General features: G+C 34.1%; 1 protein-coding gene across 1 annotated transcript; it reads right to left on the bottom strand.

Annotated features, from left to right (window-relative positions):
• Positions 1-832: 832 nt before the first annotated feature.
• LOC141247625 (uncharacterized) lies at positions 833-2,155 on the bottom strand. The gene has a single exon (XM_073669247.1). It carries the CDS (start codon positions 2,153-2,155, stop codon positions 833-835), a length of 1,323 nt encoding a protein of 440 aa, XP_073525348.1.
• Between the last annotated feature and the right edge of the window lie 14,384 nt (positions 2,156-16,539).

The following is a 16,539-nucleotide window of genomic DNA, read 5'->3' as shown; positions in this document are numbered from 1 at the left end:
AAACATTTCGTCATGCTCTATATCAAATTTGCCGTGATGATATACCATCCACATCTTGTCACGACAACTCCGCCTTCCATGCCACGTGACGACAACTGCTGGGTTTGTCGTCACGTCTCTGGCTGCCTCCCGCGTCACGTGCTCCCCCTAACCAGGCGTCATGACGTTGGCCTCCTCTGTCGTCACGAAATCGTTTACGATGGTTAGCGAAAGCTTTGTGCGATATATAGCCGGACCGTATAAATATATGTACTAGTAGTACATCAAGCTGTGCGTTGGTTAGTGCTGGCAACCCACTACCATTTCAGTCATAACTATTTTAGCTTACTTAGAATCAATTTATAAGGTTTATGATTGAATTTGATACATAATAGTAGAGATACTCTTCAGTCTCCTAATTGTTTTCTTAGGGTAAGATCCTAGTGAGATTCTAACCTCAAGTGAAAAACGAGACAACCTGAAGAAATTATGTCCATTTCATTGACCAAAACCTTTACATTTCCACCATTAATTTTGGGGATGGATAGGTCTCTTGCTACAAGAAGAGATTCATTATAATCATGAAAAAAAATCAAGTTGATTCAACAACACTATAATGATTCATCTCTTCTAGAATACTTTCCTTCTTTACATCCCAATCCTGATCAGCATTAACCCACATAATTCAGTGGCAACATGGGCCCAAAAATTGACACCATTTTCTGCAGGCCATGTTATTTACTTCAGCCATACCCATCACAAACCAGAGTTCCACTCACAGCCAATCACCTTCTTCATCAAACCCATTTTGTAGACCACTTTACTATTTCAGTGTTTTAACTCATATGCACAATCATTGCAATGTTCTTGTGAGCTTACACTTTGAAATGAAATTAGTTGCACTATAATTCAAGCTGCAAAGCTTTAAGAGCTCTGAAGCCTGTTGTTTCAATGTTGGATTACATCCACTCTGGATGACAAGCAATAGCTTAGCTGCTAATCCTGCTTCAACTGCAATGGGTGAACACTCATCTGGGGCTAATTTGCATACAGCCCATAGAATCGAAAGTGAAAGCTGAGTGCAATGCTCTGAAATTCTCATCAGCAATTTCACTGAATTGGGTATGGTGAATGGACAATCTTTTAATGCTAGTTTCCCTTCAGGAACACAGCATAAGTTGTCGAGGGTTTTGAGTGCTAATTCCAGACATTCAACACTCAGATTTGGGAGAAGCTTCACTAACTGAGGTACAGCGCCGATACTGACGATTGATCCACAAACAGATTCGTGAGAGCTGATTGATTTGAGCAAGGAGAGACCTGGTAGAACGCCGTTTGGATGTCTTCTATCCTTGATCAACTTTAACAATCCAACTAACAGGCTTAAACTGGATACTACCTCTGAGTTGAACTCATTCACCTCCATCAAATTCAGAATCAGCCTGGTGCAGTTGATCTTGGTATCGATTGAGCCTTCATTTAGCATATCCACCATTAGAGATATCTTTGCTGGCTGCAACAAATTCGACTTGGATTCAAAATCGAGGCTTAGATTGACAAGTATACAGACAACCTCTGATCCTACTGAATGGCTGGTGAAAGGTCCGAGGAGAGAAGCAACGAGCTCAGTACCGTTGTTTTCCACCATTGTTGTCTTAGCAGAAGAGTGATTCACCACTAATCCTCGAAGCTCCTTCAAAGCTTGAACCCTAGACTGTCCTTTAACCTTCTTCAAATCCTCCAGAATCTCCAGAACCTGGCCTTGAACATCCTCCGAACGTTTCTTCATGGCCAAATACTTCTGCGAGAACCAGCTGAAAATCAGATGGTACAGCGTCGTGTTGGGAGTGAGTCCGTCATCCCAAAGCTCCTGCATTGTGGTCGGGCATGTGAAATGCCCCATCGACATCCATTTCTGAATGTTGCTTCGCTCGTATGTCTGACCAGTACAAAGCGTCACAGGATCTTGCATTGGCTCAAGCGAAATCGGGCAGATGAACACCGATGGAACTTCAATCCAATTCAGCTCCTCAATCATCTTCTTCAGATCCAATTTCTCTACTGAAACCGCCGTCACTCCTCCTCCGCCGCCGAGTATCCCGTCTTTAACGGCGGTTTCTAGATCTAACACCTGGCCACCACCTCCCCCCAAATCCGGCGGCTGATACATCGGCATTTCGAAATAGAAATCGATACTCGAAGAAATTATTGGATTCAAAGGAAGATGTGGGAATGAAACTCAGATGAAGCGTGTGGAGAAGAAAAAGAGGGGGAAAAACCTGCTTTTGATAATATGAGTGGGGAGATTTTGTATTTAGTTCATTGACGACAATAACAAGAAGAAAGCAAAGCTATCAACACCATCTTTTTGTGCTTTACCGATTGCTTTCTTCTTTTGAAGCGCCCCGGTCAAAAGCGAAGCCATTCTTGTTCAATCATCATCAAGCAAACAACAGCAGAAAAGCACTCCCCACATTTCACTTGACTTCCTCTTGAAGCTCCGAAAAGCTATTAATGATAAGATCGGCCAACTGAAAAAAGCCCCAAAATCACAGAGAACCCTAACAAAGAAATTGAGATCAAAGAGATCGAGAAGGCGAGAGTGAGAGTGCGAGAGCAGAATAGAAGAGTTTTTTTTTTTTTTTTTTGCCTTGGATCTAAATATTGACGCTGCATTATATTTTCAAGGCGTTATAAGTGTAACCTACAGTAGCCGGTTGTCGAAGGCTGGAGACCCGTGCATCACACGTGCAGTAGTATGACCGAGAAAATACGAATAAACTTTTTCCAAAAATATCTTATACGGATTTTTAAGTTTTAGTTGAAAATAAACGCATTCAAAGATTCTTTTCTTTAAAGTTCAGGCTAATAAACTGGATAAGATTCGTGTAAGAGATTTCCATTTCAGTAGCATCCAATTTGATTATGCATTAGGTGGTTCTTTAGGCTGCATTGAAAGTCAGTTTGAAGTTGAAATAGAGAATTGAAATAGTTGAAATGAGATGGGTAAAAATAAACTAGTTCAACCACAGCAATTGAAATTGAAAAACCCACATATCTCGGTTGAAAAAAAGTGATTAAAATCGATTGAAAACAACATCAATTCAACTGATTTCAATCGATTGAAATGAAGATTACACCAAACGTGTTTTAGGAGCGTGATTGAAGGAACTTCAATCGCTTCAACACCCCTCCCGAACGCAGCCTTAGTCACTTGAGATTTTACTAGATTTAAATTTCTTCCTTTTTATTTGAGTGGGTCTGAGTTGAATCTGATTAGAAATATGCCTTTGTTCGAATCTGATTAGAAATATGCCTTTGTTCGAATATGACTAAAATTAGATGGAACGAAGAATATAAGCGATTTTTTCATTTACCTCTTTGTTGAACGGTTATTTTATTTTAAAAATTACTTAGATGAATGTTAGAGCTTAATGAAATGAGTAAAAAAAATCATCCTCAATATTGGAGATTATTAAGAAAATTCATATAGATGAATCTACCTTTTTTCATCTACCATCTTTTATCTAGATGAAAAAAAATTCATCTAATATTGTTGAATGGAGTCTATATCAGTTGAAGTTGAGTAGTGTAAAAGTGGTATTTAATAATTAAATTTATGAGACTTGAAATTGATGAATCAAATATTTGAAAAGGCTTAAAAGAAAATGAGATTGTTAATATTATACAAAATGAGAAAAAGGAGGGGCTGAATCATGAATTTCCTTTCTTCCAATTTTCAATTGTTGAAGACTTTAATCACCTTTGGGGTGATGAAATGAGTTAGGCCATGTTTGGTACCTAATACTTTTTATTTATAAATATTTTTAAAATAAATGCTTATCTTGTTTTTGTTAAATGTGTAATAATTTCGATTTTTGTATTTTTTTATACTCTATTTTTTTAGAAAATGCACATATTTTTTATAAAAAGTACATTTTCAATCAAATACATTTTTAAACAAACACCTCTTTATAAATAAAAAACATCTTCATAAATACAACTACCAAACAAACTCTAATCGAGTTGAATTTATTGTTTTTCAACTTTGTTTAACTAGGTCATCGTGACACATCCGAATTTGCTATTTGGACATGAAAAATTACCACTCAACTCGAAAACGCACACATCCGGGCTTGTCATTTATCTTCTTCATTGTTATCTTGTTTTTTCCTTGGTTGGTTCGTTGTAATATTTCGTAGCCGGACTATTTTTCGGACACTCATTTATCTGATGGTGTTACAACATTCCGTCGAATTCCTTATTTTTTTATCAACTAATTGAATATGCATTAATTAAGTTTTTGTTTATTTTTTTAATCTGAATACGAGTACGTATTTATTTTCCATGAGTGATATGCATTTAAGTACTAGCTTAAGACCCGTGCATTGCACGGGTATTGAAAATTTTAGAATAATTGTAACATGTAAATGTAATATATATAACTTAATAAAATAATAAAAAGTCAAAGAAAAGAATTCTATTAAAAATATCTTCAATTACAAATTGTTCAACACCATATTATATACTACATTAATTGCTTTATTTGAAGCACGATTATCCTTATCACAAATCAAAATTGTCAGTCCCTATTTGTGTGTAACCCTTGAAAATGCCACATAAAAGCTATCCATGAGTAAACACTGGACGTGACAGAATCAACCTAACTCGAGAAGGTCATTGTCCTTGGCTTTTGTTGATCGTCATGAAAAAACAAACCATTATAAGAAATTGTCTCCGTTTCAAGCTAAAAGGTAACATGATATCAGAAGGAGTGAGAAACAAGCAAAGGATGATAACATTTATTCATGTTAGAGCAAATAAAAATATGACAAGTACAATTTGGTAGGGTCAGAATGAATGTGAAATTGTAAAAGGGGTCGCTTTAATATATAGGTGATTGCTTTGTTTTTTTATGAAATTCTATATTTAATTTAGAAATTAATGTTAAAACTAAAAAATAATCTATGTTTAGAAAAAGTTTGATTAATATTATAATTACTAAGTAAGTTTTTGAAGAATAATTTAACTTTAATAATTAATTAGATTAAATTTTAAATATCTTATCAATTGTTCCTAAACATATGAGAATTAATTAAAAATCAATAAGTTTAAAAAAGAAAGAATAATAGAATCCAATAGGAAGAGGAGATATAATAGTAGGTCCAATGAAAAAATTACACATAAAAAAAATGGTGACTTGGATTAAGGTGAGAGCTTAAGAAGGGCTAGCTTTAATACATATTTCATTGTTGTTTTAGTGAAAGTCTATATTTAATATAGTAATCAATTGAAAACGAAAAAATAATCAATGTTTAGAAAAGAGATTGATTAATATTCTAATTATTAAGTAAGTTTTAGAATAATAATTCAAATTTAATAAATAATTAGATTACATATAACATAAAAATAAATCATGAAATAAATATAGCTTTGTTTTATCTTTAGGAAAAAATAATTTAATATAATTACTTTATTTTGTGAAAGTTTTTTTATAAAAAATACATCAAAATAATGGACTCAATTTAATATAAAATAATAAATAAATACATATTGTATTGTTTTATTTTAGTGAAATCTATAACTAATATAGTATATGCTAAGAAAAGATATTTATTAATATTATAATTATTAATTAAGTTTAAAAAATAATTTAAATTTAATAATTATTATGATGCATTTTAAATACCTTATCAATTGTTCCTAAAAATATGGTAGTTAATTAAAAAATAAATAATTTGAAGAAAAAGGAAAATAGAACAAATAGAAAAAGGAGATATAATAGTAGATCCAATGAGAAAATTACACCTAAAAAAATAGTGACTAGAATTAAGAAGAGAGCTTAAAAGGGGCTAGTTTTAATATATAGGTGATTGCATGTTGAAGTATATATATCCATAGTAGTTAATTTGGACAACTAATATATCAAAGTGAACAAAATGATTGTTTAATATAATAATTAGAGTTAATTTTATAAGAATTTTAAATTTAATACTCATGTATTATATTAAAATGTAATTGTCTTAGCAATTTATTCGTAAAAGTATGAAATATTTTTAAAGATAGTAATTAAAAGTGAGAGAATAGTAGAACCAATAGAAAAAATAAACTTAAGAAATTATTGGCTAGAATTAAGGAGAGAACTCTAAATGGGGGAGGTTTAATATATAGGTGATTTGTTATAAAAAATACATCAAAATAATGGACTCAATTTACTATAAAATAATAAATAAATACATATTGTATTTTTTTTATTTTTAGTGAAATCTATAGTTAATATAGTATATGTTTAGAAAAGAGATTGATTAATATTCTAATTATTAATTAAGTTTAGCAGAATAATGTAAATTTAATAATTAATTATATTACTTTTTAAATACCTTATTAATTGTTCATAAAAATATGGTAGTTAATTAAAAAATAAACAATTTGAAGAAAAAAAAATCAATAGAAAGAGGAGAGATAATAGTAGATCCAATGAAAAAATTACACCTAAAAAAATGGTGGCTAGAATTAAGGAGAGAGCTTAAAAGGGGATAGCTTTAATATATATGTGATTAGTGTGCTTATTACTATATTTGCGTATTGGTTTTGACTTAATATATGTAAGTCTATTTTTGTCATGTTATACTAATACCCACTCGGTACCTCGATGATAATCTTATGAACTCTCATTTAATTCTTATTAGATCTCACAAAACTCAACCCAACCCGAACCTGATTGTTAAGAACCCGACTCAACTTGACCTGAAGAGCCATTTAAAGTTGATCGACTCGAACCCGATCAATCCGAAAATTGGTGGGTCGAACCCGACCCGAAATATGTGTTTCACATCTTGCATGACATTATAGTAAAATACACAAAATTTATTTAAAAAATATAATATTATTTATTTATTTTTAAAATAATATATTTATTATTAAAAAATTAGTCTATCCCTCGAAAAAGCTAAAATGCAACATTTTGACCTGTCGGGCCAACCCGAAACCCGACCTGACCCGAACCCGATTTACCTAAAATTTTATCAAACCGTTCAACCCGAACCCATTTTAAACCCGAACCCGAACCTGCCCCACTCGACCCATTTACCAGGTCTAATTCTTATACACTACTACTCACTATTATACGTGTTGTTATTTATACTTTTATTTTATCAAGATTAATAAGAGAGCATCAATTTATATTTTAAATTAGTATATATAATTAGATTCTATACTAGTTGATCACCCGTGCCATGCACCGGTTTGGTTAATCAATTGATAAAAAGAATATTATATACAATTTGTATCAAATTATATTGAAAATCGTATTGTAAATCATATTTTTGTATTAATAGCCATTCATGAAAATTAGAAAAAAAATTAATAGAACGACATGCATTTGAATTTATAATTTATATAATGATAAATATTAATTTATAGTTAGATATATATATCAAATTTATTATGTAATTGATGAGAAAATACTATATATATGTGGGTCCTAAAGTTAGATCTTAAATTAATCTTAAAAAACATGTGATCTTAAAAAAATGAAATAAGTATAAAATCTATCTTGAAAATAGAAAGAAAAAATAATTAAGTAATTATAAAAGTAAAAATATATCATTATTTACTTTAATATAACATAAAAATAAACTATGAAATACATATTGCATTGTTTTGTCTTTATAGAAAAATATATTAATATAATTAATTTATTTAGTAAAAGTTTTTTTGTACAAAATACATCACAACAATGGATTCAATTTTAAATAACATAAAAACAAATCATAAGATATATGTTACATTGTCTATCTTTATTGAAATATCTTTATGTAATATATAGTACTAATTTGAGGAACAAAAAAATATAAGTTTAGAAAAGAAATTGATTAATATTTTACTTATTAAGTAAGTTTTAAAAGAATAATTTAAATATAATGATTAATTCTACTCAATTATGAATATCTTATCACCACTACTAAAAAACAACGTTTTAGCGTCGAAATTTAGCGACAAACGCGGGTTTGCATGCTAAATATGAGAAAGTCCATAATTAGCGTCGAAATTTAGCGACGAACCGATTTTCATCATTAGCGTCGAAGTTTGCGTCGAAATTTTCGACGCTAAAATTAGCGTGCATATATTTCGACGCTAAATTAGTCGCTAAACCTTAAAATTTTCGACCGAAGTTTAGCGTTGAAATTTTCGTCGCTAAACATTAAAATTCGACGCTAAAATGAGTAGCCGGAGGTGACGTGTATTAGTGAAGTTTAGCGTCGAAATTTTCGTCTCTAAACATTAAAATTCGACGCTAAAATGAGTAGCCGGAGGTGACGTGTATTAGTGAAGTTTAGCGTCGAAATTTTCGTCGCTAAACATTAAATTTCGACGCTAAAATGAGTAGCCGGAGGTGACGTGTATTAGTGAAATTTAGCGTCGAAATTTTCGACGCTAAATGTCGACGCTAAAACTGAGTTAAATCCCTAAAATCAGTCGTCGCCCCCAGTTGACAGAGAAGTGCGAAGGCGAGATTACGAAGGCGATATTACGAGCGGCGACGGCGGAATACGAGCGGCGACACGAGAGCTAGGGCGAACGTGCTAGGGCCGGATCAAAGGGACGACTTCAAGGTACTTCCTCCTCCTTTCTTCTTCCTTCATTCTTCTTCTTAACTACAAATGGGGGAAAATTAGGTTTTGATTGAATTAGTTAGATTCGAAGTTTTATGTTCAAATTAGTCTTCTCCTAGCTTTCTACAACGTCATAGTACTCTTGCATGTTGATTTTGACTATGATTTGGAGTGAATTGATGTTATATGAATTATTAGGGTTGAGAAATTGTGAATTTGTGAATGTTTTGAGAATGTTGTGTGAAGTTGTGAACTTACGAATTTGTCGATTTGTGAAATTGGTGGAAATGTGAATTTGTAGAATCAATTGTGATTGGTTGAATTTGGGAATTTAGATACTAAATTGAATTTGTGAAATTACGAATTTGTCGATTTGTGGATTTGGTGGAAATGTGAATTTGTAGAATCAATTGCGATTGGTTGAATTTGGGAATTTAGAAAATAAATTGAATTTGTGAATTTGTGAATTTGCAAATTTGTCGACTATAGGAATTTGTGAATTTGTTTATATGAGTTATTTATTGAATTTATTGGTCCATTAATAGAATCTCTATAGTTATATACAGGTTAAGGGGTAATAAAAAAAATTCAAAAAATGAGCTTTGATCGTAGTTGGATGTATAATAGAATATTAGGAGATGGCATGCTCTCATTAGAGTTCGTAAGTCATCTTGACAAGTTCGTTGAATTTGCTATGCAACATCCTGAGTGTATGGACGGCGATCGGATGAAGTGTCCATGTAGTAAGACTACATGTCAGAATACGTTTTATCGAAGCGTCGATGAAGTGAAGTTACACGTCATGACTAATGGGTTTGTGCGAGAGTATTTTGTATGGATTCATCATGGTGAGAATGGTGTGCAACAACCGTCTGAAGATTTCGAGTATGGAAATGTGGAATACAATTCAGTTCAGAGAATGGTTATTGATGCAGCTGGGCCAGGAATGTTTGGTGAAGAAGGTGTGAATGAAGAAGCTCCGAATGAAGAAGCTCAGAAGTTTTAAGAGATGATGCGTGCAGCTGAAGGAGACATATGGCATGGTAATAAGAAACACTCACCTTTGTCTGCAGACGTTAAGATGTTAGAGATTAAGTGTCGACATGGAGCTTCAGTGTCCTTAGTAGATGATGTGAGTGACCTAATCCAGGAATTGTTACCTGATAACAACAAGATGCCAACCAACTTTGCTAACATCAAGAAGTTGGTGAAAGGTCTCGGTTTGCCATATGAAGTAATTGAATGTTGTATAGACAACTGCATGATTTATTGGGGGCAAGATGAAAATGCCACACAATGCAAAGTATGCGGCAAGCCAAGGTGGAAATCCAACACAAAAAAGAAGAAGAGAAGAGTTAATGTGCCGTACAAGAAGATGTTCTATTTTCCTCTAACTCCGAGGCTGCAAAGGTTGTATGCTTCAAAAGCAACAGCGAAGTATATGAGATGGCACGCCGAACATGAAATGATTGATGGGAAGATGTGTCACCCATCTGATTCACCAGCTTGGAAACAATTCAGTGAGTTACATAATGAATTTGCAGCAGAAGTGCGAAATATCAGACTAGGATTATGCACTGATGGATTCCAACCATTTGGTAGCTTTGGGCAGCAATACTCTTCATGGCCAGTAATTGTGACGCCGTATAATCTACCTCCAGGGATGTGTATGAAAGACGAGTTCATGTTTTTGACAATACTTGTCCCCGGCCCTCGAAATCCAAAAAGTCGGATGGATATTAATCATAGAAAGAAGTACAATAAATATGAGCCATTTATTTTAGCAGAACAAGCTACTCAAGTCCATTACTTACCATATCCAAGCAAGAGACGAGATAAAGTAAATTGGTGGGCTGTCTGTAAGATAAAGGCGCGAAGTGAACTTGACATGCCAGAGACTGTTGTTACGGCTTTTCAGGATGACGTCACAGAACATCATCTCATTGTTACGACATCTGACGAGGCACCCATACTTGTTGATCCAACTGACGGAGCAGAAGAAGTTGAGATTCCATCATCATCATCTGAGGAAGATGAAGAAGTTGACATTCCATCTTCTTCTTCAGAAGAAGATGATTCTGATTCAAATTATGAATAAATAGCTAAGATGACGAGTAGCTAGTATTGTTGTAATGAACATTAGATTATGCGTTGTTATTTTGAATGTTGATGAAGAAATTTATATTACACCATCTTTGAATTATGACAATGAATTATATGTTATTTTTTATGCGTTATTGTAAAATTACAGATGAGAGGACAGCCCAGCAGAGGTAGGGGTAGACAGACCCCTCACACCGACGAACCTGTAGAAGAGGTTAAGGCAGAAGGAGGGGCAGGTACACAAAACCCTGTCACCGACGTATCTGTTCATGAGGAGCCACGTTCTCGAGTTCCATGCGAGAGGACGCATATTTATCCTCAGGGGTACGTCAATGTGTAATCTTATTTAACATTAATTAATTATTTGAGCCGACTTATAGTTTTTAATGCACACAGAAACCGTCTTCATGATTCTCGGAATCATGATTCTGGGACGGTATCGAGGCATATGCTTCAAATATCAGACAACGGTGGTATCTCGAAGGCCACCAATGGAAGGGTCTTAGTCACGACCAAATTGGTTTCTACTTTGAGGAACTGAAGGTAATTATCATATTTTCTATTATATTAATGTCTTGTTATTCTAACTTGTTTGTTTACCTTGTTCAGAAATACTTTTGGTGGGACCAGTGCTTTAGTGACCAATTCATTAGAAGCGTCTTCGAAAAGCATGCTGCTATACGGTATTCAGACACATTAACTAAAATGAGGAAAAATAACAAGAAATGTGCGACCGTGCCCGATACGATTTGGCAAGCATGGCAGAGACAATGGACAACACCGGAAGCACAACAGCTGTCAAACACCTACCGTGCAAATAGGCGAAGCGCTCCAACAGGACAAGATGGTCCAGTGAAGCATACCGGAGGGTCTCGGTCTGCTTATAAGCTCAAAAAAGTTTTGGTATGATTGAAAAATATTCTTACATAGAATCTCTTAAGTTTTATTAGTAATCAATTATTTTTTGTGATAGGCTAAGGAGCTTGGACGGGAGCCGACTCTCCCTGAGCTTCATGTGCGCATGCACACGAAGAAAGACGATCACACTCATTTCATTGACAAGAAATCCAAAGATGTTCATGTAAGTCAATTCTAATTCATATTGGTTTTGATTTCCTTGAAGGAAAGACATTTCTATTGTGTTTGTGTGTTGCATTTGGGCATTTTGTGTATGTGATAAATGTTATGAATGGTGGGTAGCGTTTACAGGTTTGCAGGTCGCTGTTGAAAATTGGGTAATGTTCGTAATATAGGGAAGTGCTGTCAAATTTTTAAAAAATATTTAATGTACATTTACTTAATGTGCATTTCTTGAATTGCAGGATCGATTTCAGGCTGAGCGTGCTCTTGCTGAACAGTCTCAACGCACTAGCGAGGTCGAGGGTAGCTCAACATCAGTAGCGGTAGACGATAACGAGTTGTTCTTGTCTCTGGATGGAGTGAGGGGGCACCGTATTTACGGGATAGGCACATCGTCTTCATCATATCAGTTATCCTCTCATCACCGTCGTCGTGCCTCCACCAGCCACTCACAAGAGAAAGAAGGACAGACAAGCATGGACGAGCGCCTTAAGGAGATGAGGGAGCAGATGAGGGCGGAGGTGCAGGCGGAGGTGCAGGCGAAGGTGCAGGCGGAGGTGCAGGCGACGAGGGAGGCTATGCAGGAGCAGATGAGAGAGTTCCAATCCCGCTATGAAATGCAAGCGGAGGCCCAAGCTAGACTCCAGGCTACACTTCAGGGGCACATAGCGCATTTGATGTCCACATTGCCCCCCGAGCATCGTCCAAGAGATCAGAATGAGGACCATGACGTTCCATATCAGAGTGACAAGTGATAGATATGGTTTGAACTTGTCGGTTACTCGAAACAATTACTTGTGGGATTATGTTTTTTATTCGAACAACTATTCCTTAATTACTATTCACTTTTATAATGTCTACATTCTTTCAGTATTAAATAGGTTTAACAGGAAAATAAATATATATAAATCTGAATTTGTGAAAAAACCTAATATTAGCGTCGAAATGGGTCAATTAGCGTCGAAATTGTGCTACCCCGGACTTAATAATTAGCGTCGAATTTTGATAATTAGCGTCGAAATATGGCAATTAGCGTCGAAATAGTGCTACCCCCGGACTTGCTATTTTGCGTCGAAAATTTTGACGCAATTTCGACGCAACATAGCGGTGTTGGAAGGCGATATAGCGTCGAAAAAATAATTTCGACGCTAAACTTGATTTGCGACAGGGGTGTTACCGACAAACCATTAGCGTCGAAATTTCGACGCTAATGGTTTTAGCGTCGAAATTCTGGAGATTAGCGTCGAAATATTTCGACGCTAATCTCCTGTTTTTTAGTAGTGCACGTTGTTCCTAGGAGTTAATTAAAAAATTAATAATTTTAAAAAATAGAATAATAGAACCAATAGGAAGAGTACAATTAATAGTAGATCCAGTTAGTAAATTACACATTTACACCTAAGAAAATGTTGGCTAGAAAGAATGAGAGAGTTTCAAATGAGGTAGTTCTAATATATAAATAAATTATTACATTTTCTATTATTAGAGAAGAAATATAGTTCATAATATTTATTATAGGTTAAAATATATGTCTATATATGTTAAAATATAGTTATGTATTTGGAAAATGAAAAATTGTATAAATTTGTAAAAGGACTTTTACACATTTTAATAATTTATTGATTTTTTGAACAATCATTTGCATTTAATAAATTATTTAGATTAAAATAAAATTATCCTAGCAATTTATTCCTATAAATATGATAGTTTATCTAAAAATTAAATGAAAGAGAATAGTAGAACCAATAAAAGAATGATAATTAGCTAAAGGAGAAAGTTTGAAAAGAGATAGCTTTAATATTCATAATAATATATATAAATTAATAACTTTAATGATGTGGCTTAATAGAAATTAATAATTTTAATGATGTGGAAGATGTAGTGGCTTTCTCAAAATGTTGATTTTTTTTGAAATTAATGTGGGAGCGATATGTCACCTATTTTAATCTCAGACTAACACATAAGAAGGAGGACTCTTCTTTAGTATATAGATAGATTTTTTACCAATATATATTTTTAGTTTTAAAATGAGTTTGTACTATTTAATTTAAATTTTTACTGAAATTTTTTGAATTTTTATATTTGAAGTGATAAGTATTTCAAAATTGTTGTCTAAAATAAAAAGAATGCACCAATTTCACCAAGGGTAATTGTTCATTAGACGCAACCTCTGTGTGAGGATGTGAGCGGTCAAAAGAGGGGGCAGAGATGAGACAAATCAGCTATGGCACGACGTCGTTTTACTTTCTGCTTTTCTTTTCTTTTTTATCTTGTTCTTTGTGGTTTTCTTTTTCTTAATGGTAGTGATATTCTAACCTGATTTTTTCCAAACAAAGCTGCTTTTAAAACGTTTTCCAGTCAAACGTGATATTTAGAAGTTAACGCCCTCACACCCTCCCACTGTTTTCTGTTTCCTTTAATTGGAAAAATTGTCTGCTCTCCATACGCTCTACTTATTCTTCTATTAGAATACTTAATTCCCTTGTTAAATTCTAAATTTACGAATAAACAGTACTTAACACACAGTACAATGGTAAATTTGAATTCCAACAAGTTCTGTACAATGTACAGTAGTTTTATTTTATTACTAACACTGTTCGAGGAGTAGACAGTAAAAATTGAGTAAAAGAAGAAAAAGATGGGGGTGAGCACGTGAGAAGTGGGGCCCAAATGAAAGAGTGGAAAGTGCCAGCCTGGCAGTTTGACTGGGGACCGGCGAGGACTGGTTGTGTCTCGTATCTAGTTATCTAAATCTCGAAATAGTTTAATTTTTCATTTTCCAGGGAAGCAATCTATATATTGATTTTTTTAGTCGATGTGATTAGAATAGCAAATTCATTATTTTTAGGAGATGGACTTTGACCGCCACGTGTTTCCTTTTTCTCCACTAGCCTGTCTCTCTAGTCTCTTGTACTCTTGTTTATCAATCACCAATTTTCGTTCTAACTAACCAAAAAAAAAAGGTTAAACTATACAATGCACTAAATAGAAAAAGTGTATAGAAAAATGACATTATACTAAGATTTTTTAGATAAAATATTTATTAAAATTTAAATACATTTTAAAAAATAGAAGAAGTGTATAAAAAAATGACATTATAATATATACTAATCAAATAACATTGTTTTAGAAAATCATTATAATAAAGAATGGTATTATCATAAATTTAAACTAACAAGGCTTAAATTATCAAATAAAAAATCTAATCTATTCCTCAGAGATGAGTAAAGAGACCTGAAAAACACTGAGTCGCTAAGATGATTATTGTTGTGGAAGATCACAATATCATTTATCAAACAATTACTCTAGCAATTTGTTGCGATGAAATCAACAGTTTGATTATTTTCACTAAACACACAACAGAATTGAACAGTACAGGTGTGTTGAAGTAATTTTTGGATGACCTTCCATGTTTGCTCAAGACTATTGATCATAACTAGATTGTCGTCCTCAACAACAAATGCCTACACCCCCAAACCCACTGCAACTTTTACATCCGCAAGGGCCGCAAAAGCTTCAGCATCGAGAGGGTTAGAAAAATATATTCTTTCACTTTTGGCACTTAAATTTGGTCTGCATGATTACGAATTATGAATTCAATCCTACTGGAAGACTGGTTAACAGAAACATCAAAGTTATTTTGACCCAATTATTGATAGGCTTAGACTAGTAAGAGCAAGTCATGGCTCAGTTGCGTCACCCTTTTTCTTGTTATTGGTCGTGTGTATGGTGTTTTATCATTTTTCCATAGGTCGTGTTGAGTTACGATATAATGGATGATGTCATTTTTGGTGGGACCTCATTGCGGATATTATCACCTGATAATAGCGTTGTTACGCATTCGTCAAATGTTTCACCAAGAGAAAAAGTCCAATGGAATCTTAACGTTAAATTCATAAACAACTTAGGAAAATTGAGAAAGTCAAGAGAGTTTGGAAGATTAAGGGTCTGTTTGGTAAGACTATTATCGTGGCTGACGTTGGCTTATGAGGCTATTTCAGACAAGGTGGCTTAAACGGGAGGAAAAATGGTGTTAAATGTAGCGACGATTTATGGGGGATGAAAGGAGCTTAAAATGGCTTAAATGAAGGCGAGATAAGTCGATTTCAGTCGTGATTTCTTAGCTCGATTTCTGGGATTTGTGAAAAGGGGGGGGGGGGGGGGGGTGTTCATATTAGCCTACCAATTTTATCAAGAAATTCCCCTCAAATCTCTTATATTTGGAGCTCACTTTCTAGATATCCAAGTAGGGTTCGAAAACCTTTGAGCTCTTAAGTTGATAGGATTTGAGATTTTGAGCTTTGTTCTTGTGAGTTAAAGGTGATTCAAGTGAGGAAGTCTCTTAATTCCACTCTGGTTTCTCGAACCTCTTTTGACAATATCCCCAGGTACGATTCCTTACTTTGAAGGGCCTGAATCTTTTACAGTCTTCATACGCCCCATAATCCTTAAGGTTATTTCTTGCTCCATTGAAGGTGAACCTTTGTTAGGCTTCCACTAGAACATCCTCTCACCCTAGGTGTGTTACTCGGCATTTGCCCTAAATTTGAAGAATAGTGATAATCGTCAACAATGCTACTATTGTTGGTTTGATTGTGTATAAGGTTATTATTAAGTTTTGACACACATAAATGACATAATTACTAGTTAAGGCTTTGATAGACACTTGATTATGAGAATAATCAACAACGAAGGGTTTAAACTATGTTGCACGGACACGGACACGGATACGGGGACACGGACACGGCAGGACACGGGGACA

This window comes from Phyllobates terribilis, unplaced genomic scaffold, assembly GCF_046119375.1.
Source record: "Phyllobates terribilis strain yellow unplaced genomic scaffold, ASM4611937v1 Scaffold_3196__1_contigs__length_86755, whole genome shotgun sequence".
NCBI lineage: Eukaryota > Metazoa > Chordata > Amphibia > Anura > Dendrobatidae > Phyllobates > Phyllobates terribilis.
This window is presented reverse-complemented; position numbering and strand designations above follow the sequence as displayed.